This window comes from Tamandua tetradactyla, chromosome 12 (assembly GCF_023851605.1).
Source record: "Tamandua tetradactyla isolate mTamTet1 chromosome 12, mTamTet1.pri, whole genome shotgun sequence".
NCBI lineage: Eukaryota > Metazoa > Chordata > Mammalia > Pilosa > Myrmecophagidae > Tamandua > Tamandua tetradactyla.
This window is the reverse complement of record NC_135338.1, coordinates 11,184,376-11,199,776: the sequence shown is the minus strand read 5'-3', so window position 1 is coordinate 11,199,776 and position 15,401 is coordinate 11,184,376. Positions and strand designations below refer to the sequence as shown.

The 15,401-nt window shown below is 36.7% G+C and overlaps 1 protein-coding gene and 2 pseudogenes across 2 annotated transcripts in view; all 3 read right to left on the bottom strand.

Annotated features, from left to right (window-relative positions):
- Positions 1–4,034, bottom strand: LOC143651216 (heat shock factor protein 2-like; annotated as a pseudogene).
- On the bottom strand, positions 2,484–3,030 carry LOC143651217 (chromobox protein homolog 3 pseudogene; annotated as a pseudogene).
- A 7,762-nt stretch (positions 4,035–11,796) lies between the features above and the next one.
- The window catches only part of WDHD1 (WD repeat and HMG-box DNA binding protein 1), a 108,496-nt gene continuing 104,891 nt past the window's right edge, over positions 11,797–15,401 (bottom strand). For both annotated transcript variants that reach the window (XM_077122579.1, XM_077122581.1), the window contains 2 exons: positions 14,876–15,014; positions 11,797–12,956 (listed from right to left, as the gene is read on the bottom strand). In XM_077122579.1, coding sequence (XP_076978694.1) covers positions 12,756–12,956; positions 14,876–15,014 — 340 coding nt within the window. In that variant the 3' untranslated portion in view covers positions 11,797–12,755. The remainder of the gene's footprint in view (positions 12,957–14,875; positions 15,015–15,401) is intronic.

Below are 15,401 nucleotides of genomic sequence, written 5' to 3'. Positions count from 1 at the left end.
TTAGCTATCTAAAAGTGGGATATCACTATCCAGAGGTGCTAGACCAAGCTCACAGTAATAAAACAGTGTGGCTTCACCAGCTACAGCTTCAGTCAATGGCTTCAGGAGAAAACACTTTCGGTTAGTTCTGTGTCCAGATGGCTATACAAAAGCTCATCAACTTCTACGCGTTTATGTACAGAAGACATAACTTCTGATGATTCTGTACGCCAATGTTCAACAGTAAAATATGGGGTTCCCACTGAGGAATGCAAGAAGTAGAAAACTCATTTACTGCCTTAGATTTAGATCTTCCTTCTTCTGAAACTGGCTGAACAACATTTTTCACGGTAGTTTCTAATCCATTATTCTCTGAATCAACCAGCAGATCTGGATCTATGCTAAACTGTCTTCCTGACAGCATGGCTTGGAATTCCTCTAAACTGCAACCAATACTGTTCAAGATAACTGAAAGCTCAATCTTTCCTAAAAGATTCAAGGTTATTCAAAATGGAATCCAGGGAGTGCAAAGGTAGTTCAGTGGTAGAACTCTCGCCTGCCATGTGGGAGACCCGGGTGTGATTCCAGGTCCATGCACTTTCCCCCAAACAAACAAACAAACAAAAAAACAATTCAACAAATGGTGCTCCGGTAGCATGATATCACATGGAAAAATAATGAAATGGGACCCTGTCATACAGCATACAAAAAACCCCAGGAATCCGTCATGGTCATGGGATCATCTATGGTCAGACTGTCTAACCCATTTAGCTGGGCAGCACTACACATGAGTGTGTGTGCTGGTGACATCACAGGCTGCGCTTAGGGACACTGGTTGGTTCACTTTGACCCCCACTCTGTGAGAAGGTGCATTCTCATCTTCTTTGGCATCTTCAACAATATCAGCATACTGGCTAGGTTGGAAGGATCAGATATAAGATCCTCATTAGGTTCTGAAATAACTGGGATATTTCCTTTATCCACATTCATCACCAATAACATCACAAATAATGATGTCATCAGAAATTCCTTTTTTTTTTAAAGGAATATAAAACTATGTATTGACCACTGTTCATCAGTATTTACAATAAAGTAAACAATATACAGTTGGATAACATTCAGATTACCAGGAAGTTATTGTTTGTTCTGGCTTCTAATGAACCAGTAAACCAAATACCGAAAAGATTGAGCCTACATGTAAAGAATGCATTAGGGGTAAAGAAAAAACATGCAGATCAACAGCTTAGATTACAAATCTGTTTACCCATTTATGCCAACAGGTCTTAAATTGCAACATCTTTAACCATCTGATAAGGTTTCTATGAATCATGTCTTTTTTTAGTCAATACAGCACAGGGATTTCAACTTTCCATAAAAGAATGGCTCTCTAGGAGGAACCTTTAAATGGCCTTTTAACTACACCTTGTTTGACTAATGCAAGCAAACAGTATTTACTTTGTTTTCTCATTTGAGTGGGGAGATTGCTGGTTATGGTGGAGTTTCATCTCAGAGTTTCACAAATATTTTGCATTTATATGATTAAAGATAAAGATATGGATTTTGCTCTGTCTGCTTCAAATTATATAATGTATATTATATTTAAATTATTCAATTCATTACTGAATCATCTATGTGATTTGAAAGTTTATGACTCTAGGAAAATTTTCACTTTAAGTGATTTTTTGCTCAGAATGATGGCATCACAGAAGCACCATAGACTTATCATGTGAAATGCCCTTTTTTGATGGTTTTGTTTTTGATGAATATAAAAAATAATAAAAAATAAAAATTTCATATGTATTTATACACATACACACACAAACAAAAAAACACAGAACGGTCAGAATGGTCTCCTTAGGCAAGTGTGGGGCTAAACACAAGTTCTGATTCAGTAATGACTATGGAACTTTTTCCCACATTTAGAAAAGCTGTTCTCTGATGCAAGGAAATAATATACCATGGTATCAAATGTTCCTTTCTGATAAATGAAGCAACTACAGAAAGCTTTTATTTGTTCAAAGTAACCAGTGATACTGATGCAAAAACAAAACAAAAACCAAATACCTAACAACTCCTCCAATAATACTACTTCAAAACAAACATATCAAACTTGACGTCCATTAGAATAGTTATTCTTCACACTAATAAATCAAAAAACCAAGACCCAGATTTTATATATATGTAAATACATATAAAAAGCATCTACTTCTAAACAGTAATGGAACCCAAAAGAAGAATATGTTTCAGTACATATTCAGTACATATTCCACACAGTAGGACTGACAGTTTAAAAATAAGGAAATTTCTGGGAGGCACTGCAGACCCGGGACCCAGAGCTGCTTGGAGGCGGTAAGCAACAGCACCTCAAGTCTGCAATAAAAAATGGCCTCCAATAAAACTGCATTGCAAAAAAATGGGAAAGAAGCAGAATGGAAAGCAATCCATTGCTTTTTTTAATCCAAAAAAATAAAAGTATTAAAAAAAAAAAAAAGCAGTCCAAACAATTATTGAGCTTCATATTCCAGACAAGAACGCCAAATTAGTTTCTCTTCATAAAAAGCAATTACAATTTGAGGACACTTCATGTTTGCCTCTTTGGCCAGCACCAAGTCTGCCTCATCTGAATCTTTCCATTTCATGAGAAACATTAATTCTCCACTGCTGTCTGTGGCACCAATTATGCGTCCAGGATCAAGACCTCTAGCAAAGTCTGTTGGTTTGTCAGCAGCATCTCTTTTCTTCTTTGAATTGCTGTCATCAGATTCACTGTCAGGTGATTTTATTGCACCATCTTTTTCTTTACCAGCTTTTTGAGGATTAAGAAATGCTTCAATCAACTCTGGGCAATCTAAATTTTCTTCAGCCTCCCAAATACTGTCAGCATTTGTAAACTCCTTCCACTTCAGGAAATACTCCACCTTCCCATTTACTATATGTTGATCCAGCACTTTTTTCAGCACAAATTCTTCAGGTTCTGCCTCTTTCACTTTTTTGCTCTTTCCATTCTGCTTCTTTCCCACTTTTTTGCAATGCAGTTTTATTGGAGGCCATTTTTTATTGCAGACTTGAGGTGCTGTTGCTCACCGCCTCCAAGCACCTCTGGGTCCCAGGTCTGCAGTGCCTCCCAGAAATTTCCTTATTTTTAAACCGTCAGTCCTACTGTGTGGAATATGTACTGAAACATTCTTCTTTTGGGTTCCATTACTGTTTAGAAGTAGATGCTTTTTATGTTTTAAACTCACTGGTTATTCTGAACCAGTGTTAATAAATTGGACAATCTTTCAAATGACTTGTTGCTGCGGTGCATGCTTTGCAGGTCATTCTATCACTTTCTTCAAAGGGATTCATTCTCACTTTTCAATTCAGAAAACCTGGACTCAATAGTCTTTTGTTTGACTTGAACCTTCTGGAGGCTACTTAATAATTTTTGTTAAATCTTCCTGACCAATTTTATTTTCTTCTGGTTTTGGAGAGGAAACTTTCTTTTTAATGTTTTTCAGCAGGTCATCCTGGCCTTGAAGTAAGGATGCTGAAATTCAAGTGGGCCATCTCGTTCCTGCTTTACAATTCAAAGTCAATATGTACTACTTTACAGAAACTATACATATTCAATTGCCCCACAAAGTTTTCCATGTTACTGTACTTGAAGTACTTGGAAAGAAACACTTATGCAAATCTTTGTTCACCCACACCAGAAAACTTTGGCCATTCTGGCTCCAGCTGATGAACTTAGTGGTATTCACTGTAGTTTTAATTTGCATTACTTTAATGGCTAACAGTATTGAACACCTTCTTATGTGTTCATTGGCCATCTCTATATCCTCTTAGTGAAATGTCTGTGCATGGCTTTTTACCCATTTTTAATTGAAATTTTTTAATGTGGAACTTGAGAGTTCTTTATATATTCTAGGGACACCCAGCTACTCTTTTTAATCAGCTTCTATAACATTTAAGGGGAAAATGATGTCATGAAAAGTCTCTATCTCACTGAGCCACATTAATACTCCTCCCTCCTTAGAAGAGCCATTTATATCGATTCCAACCCAGCTGTCACGAGAGAGGAATACTCTTTTGTGGGGGCAGGTTCCCACTCTAGTTTTCAAGAATAAGAGTACCTGCTCTTCATTCTTTCTCTAGGTTTATTGTTATTGGAGCCACAAAAGCAGCTGCAATAATGTGGACATGACAACTTTCTTTTTTCTCTACTTTCAGTTTTTTTCTGCTGTGGATAATAGTGCTATGAATGTGAGGGCTTACTGCTAGACTCTCAGTTCTACTCCATTGTTCTATATGTCTACCTTTCATGCCAGTATCACACTGTCTTGATTACCGTAGCTTTCCAATAAGTTTTGAAACCGAGAAGCACGAATCCTCCAACTTATTCTTTTTCAAGATTTTTTTGGCTATTTTGGTCCTTTGAATTTCTATAGGAACTTTAAGATCAACTTTTCAATTTCTGCAAAGAAGCCAGCTGGGGGGGTTGATAGGAATTGCGTTGAATTTGTAGATCAATTTGGGGAGTATTGCCATCTTAACAATATTAAGTATTCTGATCCATAAAAATGGGATGTCTTTCCATTTATTTGGGTCTTCTTTCATTTTTTCAGTGACGTTTTATAATTTTCAGAGTTTAAGTTTTGCACTCCTTTGCTAAATTTACTCCTAAATATTTTATTCTTTTTGATGCTATTATAAATGTCTTGGCTCAGTTTTGATAAATTCTGCTTTCATAGGTATTTGTGCATTTCATCATTAACTTCCAATTTATTGTCATGAAGCTGTTTACATTAGCCTTGTATTGGGGCTAAACCAGAGAAACAGAATCAATAAGAGATCTACATTACAAGAATTATTGCAAGGAATTAGTTGTGTGATTGTAAACCAATCGCTGACAAGGTAGGTTTGCAATCCTGAATTTGTATGGCAGGCTGTCAGAAAGAGCAAACTGGAAACTTCTACGCTCAAGCTGAAGCTACAGCCTATAAGGGGAATTTCTTTTCCCTCAAGGAAGCCTCAGTTGTGCTCTTAAGGCTTTTTAACCCTTTATCCATACAGATTACCTAGGATAATCTTCCTTACTTAAAGTTGATTTATTATGGGTTCTGAATAAGATCTATAAAACACCTTCACAGCAACATCTAGGGTAGTGTTGGACTGAAGGTCTGGGTATTGCTAGCCAAGCTGATGCATAAAACCAACCACCACAAATCTCTTACCTTTTTTTTTTTTCCATCTGAACCATTTGTAGTTAAATTCTTTTTCATTCTAATATTGCTTATCTGTGCTTTTCTTGCTCTATCTTGCTCAAGATTTTTCCATTTTATTAGTCTTTCAAAGAACAAACTTTTGGTATTTGAATACCTCCATTATGCTCATTTTTTATTCCAACAGTTTTTGCCCTTTATGATACAGTTCTAGAACCAGGTAGAAACTGGGGGCAACTACAGAGGGCCACTACCAGCACAGGTCATACTTTAAATTCTAGGCTTTTTTTTTTTTTTTAAACTTGTTTAGAGCATGAATTTGGACTGCACAGCTATGTGAAGGCCAGTTATAGTAACTAATTCCTTAGGGAAGATATGGTTTCCCCTCCACCTACTGCTAAATTTTGCAACTGGATTATCTTTTGGACCTGCATGTGTGTCTGTTTGTGTGCATGCACACAAGTGTGGTGGCAGGGGACTGGGAGTGAATTTACTTACTTATTTTTAAATAATAAACTTTACATTTTAGAATTTCAGGCTTACAGAAAATTGAGCAACTAGGACAGAGAGTTCCCATATACTCTTTCACTCCCTACTCACATCTTGCATTAGAGTTGCATATTTGCTACAACTGATGCTCCAATATTCATTTTTGGGGTAGTTAATATACCCCTTGGGGAATGAAGGAATTTGGGGAGGGATGGAAATGTTTTGTATTTGTGAATTTGCTTTTAATTCCTCTTTAAGCCAAGAGAGCAGTCCTTTAAGGTCCCAATGTTATGAAGGGCTGTAGGTTTTTTCTCTTGTTCACTGTACTCCAAGAGACCTGAAAACTGAAGTTCACTCACTGTGACAGTTGGTATTTTCCAATGATGGACACACCAATGAATACAATCCCACATACTCCTCTTACAATATGTTGCTCAAATGGTGGTCTGTGTCCTCTCCCTCTTAATATGGGCTGGCCTCGTGACTTGCATGTGGACTAGAATGCAACAGAAGTGACCCAGCATGAGTTTTGGGGCTAGATTAGAAAAGGTGATACAACCTCTGGTTCTGACTTCACTCTAGCCACTATGCTGTACAGAAGCCCAAACTAGCCCATGTAGAGAACACGTAAGAGACGCATGTGCATAGGAACAGAGACCCACATCTGACAGCCAACATCAACTGCCAGACATGTGGTTTCAAATGATTCCAGCCCCAGCCTTCAAGCAGTCTTAGCTGATCTTAAGGAGAGCAGAGATAAGCTATTCCTGCTGAGCCCTGCCCAAATTGCAGATTTGTGAGCAAAATAAATGCTGTCATCGTTTTAAGCTACTAAATATTGAGGTTTATTATGCAGTCATAACTACAACACACGGATTTGGCAAATGCTCGGAAAATGAAAAGCTAGCTTCAACATTCTGCTCACCTCTCTCTGTTGTCACTTTGACTTAGGTTTGGGCCTCTGAGAGTTCCTTACTAAATTTGCCAGCACTTCAGTGCATATGAAATGTTTTAAATATTTAACCAAACATTTTCAATCTGAGAGTAGGTTAGCAAAATCTAGTTCACCATGTTGCTGGAAACTAAGGCCTTACTTTGCTTTAAAAAAAAATTAGTTTTTCAGGTAAATTTTAAGGAGTATACTAGAATAAAAGTTAAAAACAAAACCGTAGGGGTCAATGGGTTCAGCATGTCACATTTCTCTGAAATTAAGTGGCAAAATAATGTCATTCCTTAAACAACAACAAGAAAAACAATGAAGAGTACAAAAGGGGGAGGAATTTAGGAATACAGAGAGATGGTGTTCTAGTTTGCTAGCTGCCGAAATGCAATATACCAGAAACAGGATGACTTTTAAAGGGGGGAATTTAATGAGTTGCTAGTTTACAGTTCTAAGGCCCAGAAAATGTCCCAATTAAAACAAGTCTACAGAACTGTTCAGTCAAAGGCATCCAGGGAAAGATACCTTGGTTCAAGAAGGCTGATGAAGTTCAGGGTTTCTCTCAAGTGAGAAGGCACATGGCAAACACAGTCAGGGTTTCTCTCTCGGCTGGAAGGGCAAATGGCGAACACAGCGTTATCTGCTATCTTCCTCTCCTGGCTTCCAGCTTCATGAAGCTCCCCAGGAGGCGTTTTCTTTCTTCATCTTCAAAGGTTTGGTGGACTCTCTGCTTTGTGGTGCTGCAGCATTCTCTGCTCTCTCTGAATCTCCCATTCTCCAAAATGTTTCCCCTTTAATAGGACTCCAGTAAACCAATCAAGACCCACCCAAATGGGTGGAGACATGTCGTCACCTAATCTAGTTTAACAACCTCTCTTCACTAAATCACATCATCCAGGGACATGACCTGATTACAGTTTCAAACACAACAGTACTGAATGGGGATTATTCTACCTTTATGAAACGGGATTTTGATTAAAACATGGCTTTTCTAGGGGGCATACTTCCTTTCAAACCAGCACAGATGGCTACTAGAAAACACTGATTAAGTGCAGCATCCTAGCATGATGGCAAAACTGCAAGGCTACATTAAGTCTGGGCATAGATACTAGTTTGGAGCAAGGTTAAATAAAACTAATTTTACTCTTACGGTGGAAAAGGCATGTCTATACACTTAGGTTGGATTATAGGATGTGTGATATAACCGTTTAAAAGTGAAAAAAAACCCAAACTTACCTTTACTCATGGTACAGTCAGTTTAGTTACCTACTAGTGGATACACTTTAGAAAAATTAACCAGAGAAAAACAGACTAGGAAAGAAAGTGAGGCTACAAACAAATGAAACTAGGGAAACCTCATAAATGGATAAAGGAAGTAATGAAAGGTCAAAGCAGGATGGTCTAAAACCTGGAGAAATATTGCAGTTCAGATAGGAAAGTGCCTCCCTCCTGAGTTACGGACCCGTGGTGGCTATGGAACAGATGTGCACTTCAGCCTAGGGTCAGAGCAAACAACCGAGGATTCAGACCCAGAAATGGTGCCAACAGGAATCTACCTCCTGCTCAAGTCTGAGCAGCCTGGTCTACTTTCCAACACAGACAAAACTCAGCAGGGACACCCGGGAGCCAGCATCTAAGAAGGGAGTTAGGAGAGGGCCTAAAAGAAAGCAAGCTGAGCCCCAGCTGTAACTGAATGATGACCGGGATAACTGCCCTTGCACTTGTGTGCTTTCTCTAACTCTGTAACTTTCCCAATATTTGTCAACTTTGTTCATCTGTTTTCTTATACTAGTAAAAATTGCTCAAAACAAACCATAGGCCTATACCACACACTGTACCCCAATGTAAACCATGGACTATAGTTAGTAGTAATAATTACCTTGTTTCATCAGTTGTAACAAAGGTACCACATGAATGCAAAGTGTGAATAACAGGGAAAGCTGTGTGTGAGGGGATGGTATGTAGGAACTCTAATTTCTGTAAACCTACAACTTCGTTAATAAATAGAAAAACAAACTTTTAAAAGATCTTTAATATTTGTTTTTATAGGTGTCCTATACTTAAAATGGTGTTGTCATACCCTCAGAAATAATGACAATCTGTGTTAAATTTTGTCCTTTACTGATTCTGTTAGGTGGCCAATACAAACATTGTTCAAGGTCAGAACAGTATTTGGTAATTCAAATAAAGTTGCTGAAAGAATGCTCCCGAATGGTCTTCCTGAGGGTTGGAATATAAACTGATTCTCTCAATTATGAGTAATAATTTTCAGGAGGAAAGGTCTACCCTTATATTTGGGCAACTACCCCAGTGATTCTTTGCAAAGATGACAATGCTGTCCAAACCGAACCATCAGCAGGTGGTTCAAATGTTAGTTTGACAGCTGAGGAATGAAAATTTGGTTTTGACAAATAACATATGGGGAGTGGGGTGGGAAAGAATGATGAATTCTTAATGTAGGAAAGTGCCAGTTGTATAAAAGCCAAATATGTGAGAACAAAACAAAACAAACAAAAACCAAGAACTGCTTGTGAAAATGACTATGCTAGATACAACCATAGAGGAAGATGAAAAGTGGTAAGCATGATAAAGAACTATAAGAAAAAATGTCTAAATTGTATTTAATAGAAAAGGAAAAAAAAGACATTTGCACAAAAAAGAAAAGCCCCAATAAAACACACCAAGATGTTAAGAACAGTTACCTCTGTGTATTAGAATTGGCAGTTTAGATTTTTTTCCTGTTTCTTGTATTTAAAAATATATATTTCTAATAACTAAATGCAACCCATGATACTTGGCTAGATCCCAAGATGGGGGAAAAATGGGTGAAGGTTATTTTGGAAGAAATTTTAATCTGGAATATACATTAGGTAACAATATTATGTCAATGTCAAATTTCTTTGGTGTAATAATGGTACTGCAGTTAAGTGAGAGAATGTCCCTTTTCTTAGGGGATACATGCTGAAGTATTGAGAAGTGAAGCATTATGATGCCTGTTTCCAAAAGTTTAGTGAGAACGTTTATAAAGCAAATATGGCGAAACATCAACAATAAGTCAATCTGCATGAAGGGCACATGGGTATTCATTGTATGTATTTCAAGTTTTCTCTAAGTTTGGAGTTTTTCAAAATAATAAACATGGGGGAAAGAATGTCCTTCTATAATAAAACAACTGGAAAACAAGATGGCCCATAGAACAGCCAGTAACCTATTAGTATGTTTGCTTGCCCCTTTGTCCAAAGGTATCAGCTGGTATCTGTTCCACATTTGTGGTGGTTTTGTCATAGGCTGCTGCAAGATGGGAGAGTATAGGTTACCACAGTCCCCAGAGTTGCCAGGAATAACCCCAAGGCTTACTCACTGAACTCTCTGGAATAATTAGATGATACCTTTTCAATAAGTATAAAGATGTAAAACAGTCTGCTCTTTGCTTCTGGAGAATGAAATCAAGCATTTTATAACTTTGTACCACATATAGTAAAGTTAGAATTGGTAATATTATTGACTCCACGATGGTGGTGAATATATGAATTCATTTCCACTTCCATTTCCCTATGTTCTAGTTTGTTAGGTGCTGGAAGGCAATATACCAGGAACAGAATGGCTTTTAAAAAGGGGAATTTAAGATTAAAGTTTCTAGTCTACAGTTCTAAAGCCAAGAAAATGTCCCAATTAAAACAAGTCTATAGAAATGTCCAATCAAAGGCATCCAGGGAAAGATACCTGGTTCAACAAGGTCGGTGAAGTTCAGTGTTCCTCTCTCAGCAGAGAAGGCACATGGCGAAGACAGTCAGGGCTTCTCTCTCAGCTGGAAGGGCACATGGTGAACATGGCATCATCTGCTAGCTTTCTCTCCTGGCTTCCTGTTTCATGAAGCACCCCGGGAGGCATTTTCCTTCTTCATCTCCAAAGGTTGCTGGCTCGTGGACTCTGCTTCATGGTGCTGCAGCATTCTCTGCTCTCTCTCAATCTCCCATTCTCCAAAATGTTTACGCTTTTATAGGACTTCAGAAACTTATCAAGACCCACCCAAATGAGTGGAGACACATCTCTACCTAATCCAGCTTAACAACCACTCTTGATTAAATCACATCTCCAGGGAGATTATCTAATTACAGTTTCAAAGATACAATACAGAATAGGGATTAGAAGAAACAGCTGCCATTATATAATGGGATTAGGATTAAAACATGGCTTTTCTAGGGTACATACATGATTTCAAACCAGCACACCCTACCATTAAGTCCCAGTTCTCTGAAAAAGGCATGAAAAAAGGAAGGTTGATCTTACATATCAAGGGAATAATAATGTCTCTTAGTTTTAAAGTTCTGATTTGCAAGTTAAACCAAGTCAACACAAAAACATTCCTTCAATCAAATAAAGTAAGAAACTAAAAAAAACTTCTTGCAAATACTTGTTATCACAGGTTTCTACGGATCTGAAATGTATTACTCAAAGGTTGTTAAATATTATATACATACAACAACCAAACTGAAGAAATAAAACAAAATCCATGTCTACAAACATGCTTTCCAAGTATTATAAATAAGCCTTTATTGGGCAGGCCACAGTGGCTCAGCAGGTAGAGTTCTGCCCAGCCATGCCGGAGACCCAGGTCTGATTCCTGGTGCCTGCCCATGCAAAAAAATAAATAAATAAATAAGCGTTTACCTTAGGATCTTGAAATCAACATTAATACAGTATTCAGAATCAAACTTGATGACAAAGCAAGATAAAATAGCCAATAGCATAATACTACTACTTAATATTTATGTAAGACATTATTAGGTGCTAGGAACAAAATGTTTCAATTTCATAATCGTCTATAAAGCAGCTACTACTGTTACACCCATTTTACAGATAAGCAGATGAAGGCTAGAACTTGTTCAAGATCCCTAAGGTGGTAAGTAGAGGAGCTGGTATTCAACTGGGCAGTCTGGCTCTGCAATCTGCTCCTAACCACTGTTGTTATACCTCTCAATACCAGCTACTACTAATTAGAAAACTAGCAATACAATCCTTCCTACATTTAATTATCTTGGAATAGGAATATTCTTTAACTCCTATATGTCTGAATTTTCAATACAGTTTGATCCTTTCAAAACCTATAATAAACTAACCTCAATTTTGACTTACCTAGTTTTATTTTACTACTCCCCCCCAGCCCCCCCGTATTTTGCCCTTATGGAACTGCGTTTGTATTAAGTCTCTGCTTGGAATAATAACAAAAAATGAACGAATTATTTAAACCTTGTTTGTTCAAAGTAAAAAAGTTAAAACATCTTCCCTAATTCTTCAGCTACTATCTTATCAAGGCTTCAAAGACCTGATCATATATTACTGCTGATGTAGATAACCAGAGTATCTCACCAACAGCATATCATGCCCTGGGCTGCAGTACTCTCAAAACAATGCCTCTGATTCTTCTCTCTTCTATGTGTATACTGCAAAGTGCATTGAGAAGGGTCGGGATTATAGTAGTAAATACAAGATAGATTTTCTACAGAGATTTCAGACATAGAAATACAATATTAAGCCAAATATGGAAATGCTAAAGTTTTATTTAAAAAAACAAAAGACAAAAACAGGCTATACATACAATTGAAAGCCAGATATGAAGAAATTTGCAAAGACAAAAAGAAAAAGTCTCATCCACACAGTTATTTACATATTTAGGGGCCAGATTCCCCTAGGTTCCATACAGGCATGAGAGCAGGCTACGACAACGCATTTGGACACAGGACTACTGAGATACTTTTCAGTGCATGACACAAACCAACTGAAGAAACACAACCTAGAAGGTACTTTAATGTGTAGAGGTTTTAAGAGCGTGGCTTTGATGATTCTGAATGGTATAAGAGAAACAAAATCAAATTGGCTTCCATGCCAGGAACCTCAAGGCAGTGACCACAATCACAATGCTTCTGAATTGGTGCTCCTGTTGGGGACAGAGAGGGTAGTTTTTACACATGTCCTGTCACCTACACAAATGTATTTACTACCTTATCTTATAAAGTCAAAGGTCGTCTTTAAATTCTTTGAAAAATATATAATAACGAGTTCTTAAAGATTAAAAAAATAACAACCGAGATTCAAAGATGAGTTAAAAAAAAACCATTACTTCCCTAAAGTCACTTCTGTTTTCACTCTTGCTTAAATGCAAAAGCTGATAATTTCTGATTTGCAGGAAGATCTAAAGGCTTTCGTTTTTTAGGCAAATTCAGATTCTCCTTTTCTTTTTCTTTCTGGTTTTCTGTTTCATTATTTTCATTGACCAGACGTTTTCGCTTTTTTGCTTCAGCTCCATCACTTGCAGTTCCTCCTTTGGCCTTGTCAGTCCATGCCTTTGTAAAAGTATTGGAGGTAAAGAGAAAAGACTTTTAGGCAATAAAAGAAAAAGGTAGGAAATTATTTCTTTTTCAGATAATAATCCTGTATATAAAGAAGCATAATTAGCATGAATTGCTAAGCTTATCATTACAATTCTCATTGTTAACACATTTTTTATTTAATTGTATAGTCTGTTAAAAAATTCACATTCTACCCCTACAATATTTCAATCTAAAGTCTACTTGTATATAACTGTATTGAGTGCAAAGTACTATAACAGCAGGTATTTTTTTTAAATGAAACTTTTTTTTTTTTGATTCAACTGTAGATTCCATCAATTTTAAGAACCAATGCAGAGGGCAGAGCGACAGTGGCTCAGCAGCAGAATTCTCGCCTGCCATGCCGGAGACCCAGGTTTGATTACCTGGTGCCTGCCCAGGTGAAAAAAAAAAAAGAAAGAATGCAGAAAGTTCCTGTGTACCCTTTACCCAGTTTCTCCTGATATTAACATCTTACAAAACTACAAAACAGTAACCTGACCGGATATCAGTATCGACACTGTCCATGAGTCTTACTCAGAATTTGCAAGTTTTATTCCACTCATGTAGATACGTGTGGGTGTATGGACTTTGTCTTATTGTGGGTTTATGTATTCAGCACATATTTAAGAGACAGAAATTCCATCACTACAAGGATTTCTCATGTTGCCTTTTCTGACACCATACCCAACCCCCTCTTCCAGACTTTAACTTCTGACAACCACTTACCTGTTCTCTATCCCTATCGTTTGTCATTTCACCATTATAACATTCCTGAAGTACACAGTATATATCTTTTGGGACTGGCTTTTATTCACTCAGCAAGAATCCACTTTTTTCTGTCTTTTAATCTATAATAGTTCCTCCTTCTACTATGTTATTTCCCTTGTCATTTATTTATTGAAAAGGGGTCCTTTGAGCCTATGGAGTTTCCCACATTAACAGAATGAATTTAAGTAAATGTTTAGGGTTTACCTTAAAAATATTGATTATATTTTTATGTATTAAAAAACACAATCATAACGTTTGCTGAATCTCTTCTTTTGTACTATAAGGTCTTATTCATTCATTCATATGCCATTTTATCTAATCTTTTAAAATTTTTACCCCCTTAAAAACACATATTAAAAAGTGAGAAACAAGTTCTAATATGGTTCTAAACGAGGCCAGAGGTGGTTAGATCAGTTTGTAGCTTCTTCATTATGTAATAATTTTATTCATAAAACCCAGTTTAACAAAGCTAAGTGTGTAAGTCATTAGGTGCCCATGCTGCAAAAGGCATCTCTGGGGAAGTGAAGTATGAGGATTTAACTGATATGCCATATGCATTCATTCACCTTACAACAGAAGGCTGTTCCTGGCCTTCCTTCACGCGGTAGAAATTCACATGAAAAGCAGTAGGTATAAGCTACCTGTATCCTAATTTCCAAGTGAAAGGATGGAATAGAACTTTCGGGTTTTTTTTTTTCCCAAAAGGAAGATTCTCATTTAGTATGCAATGTATAAGTAGATAGCATTTTTAAAATTCTGCTTGCAAGGACACTAAATTAGTAGTCTAAAATGTAATTAGCGTCCTTTTTACTTATTAATTTTATATTAATTTTATTTGCTTTTAATTTATGATTAATGTGTCTTTTCTTGGGGTAGTCCCTTAATTAACAACACATACAGATTTATACAAATGTAAACAGTTCAACTGCCAAAAAAATCAACCACCAGCACTAAATAATCATTTCTACATATCCATATGTTCAAAGCCTGGCATTTCATGCTGATTTAATTTCCTTTCCAACAGAGTTTATTGGATGTATTTGACTTCCAAAACATCCAAGTATTTTCTATGAGAATTTCTAAAACCTAGAAATTCACTAAGATCTCAGCACAATTTTCCTTACCTTCCTTTCTTCAGGTGACAATACTCTAAATCGAATCATTCCTTCTTTTATTATGTCTGCTTCATCTGAAAAGTCGGGGTTATCAGTCAAAATATTATTTCTATTTTCTTCCAGCCACATCTGGAACCCAGTCTTTGGCCTAAAAAGGTAATTATGTGAGAAAAATTTATACTTATGACATAATTTAAACCAATTCATGATTTTCAAGTTGATAATTAAGCACTAATCTTTGCATACCTATACAAAGTAAAAGATACAATTATACTTGTTGATATTCATATTACTTAAAATTGCCTAGAGATTTCAGGACTAATGAACTGAAAAATTATTTATAAAGTTAATTCATTCTTTATTTTCCAGGTGTAATGGATTATTCACTCATATTTTCCAAGTGTAACAACCATGAACTCTGCATTTTCAACTTTTTTTATAAATGCTGACGGGCCCAGGTCTCCAATCCATTGAGGCCCTCTGGCCCAGCACAGTTGTTCCATGACAGGCCTTCTTATTTCCCAAACCAGTTATA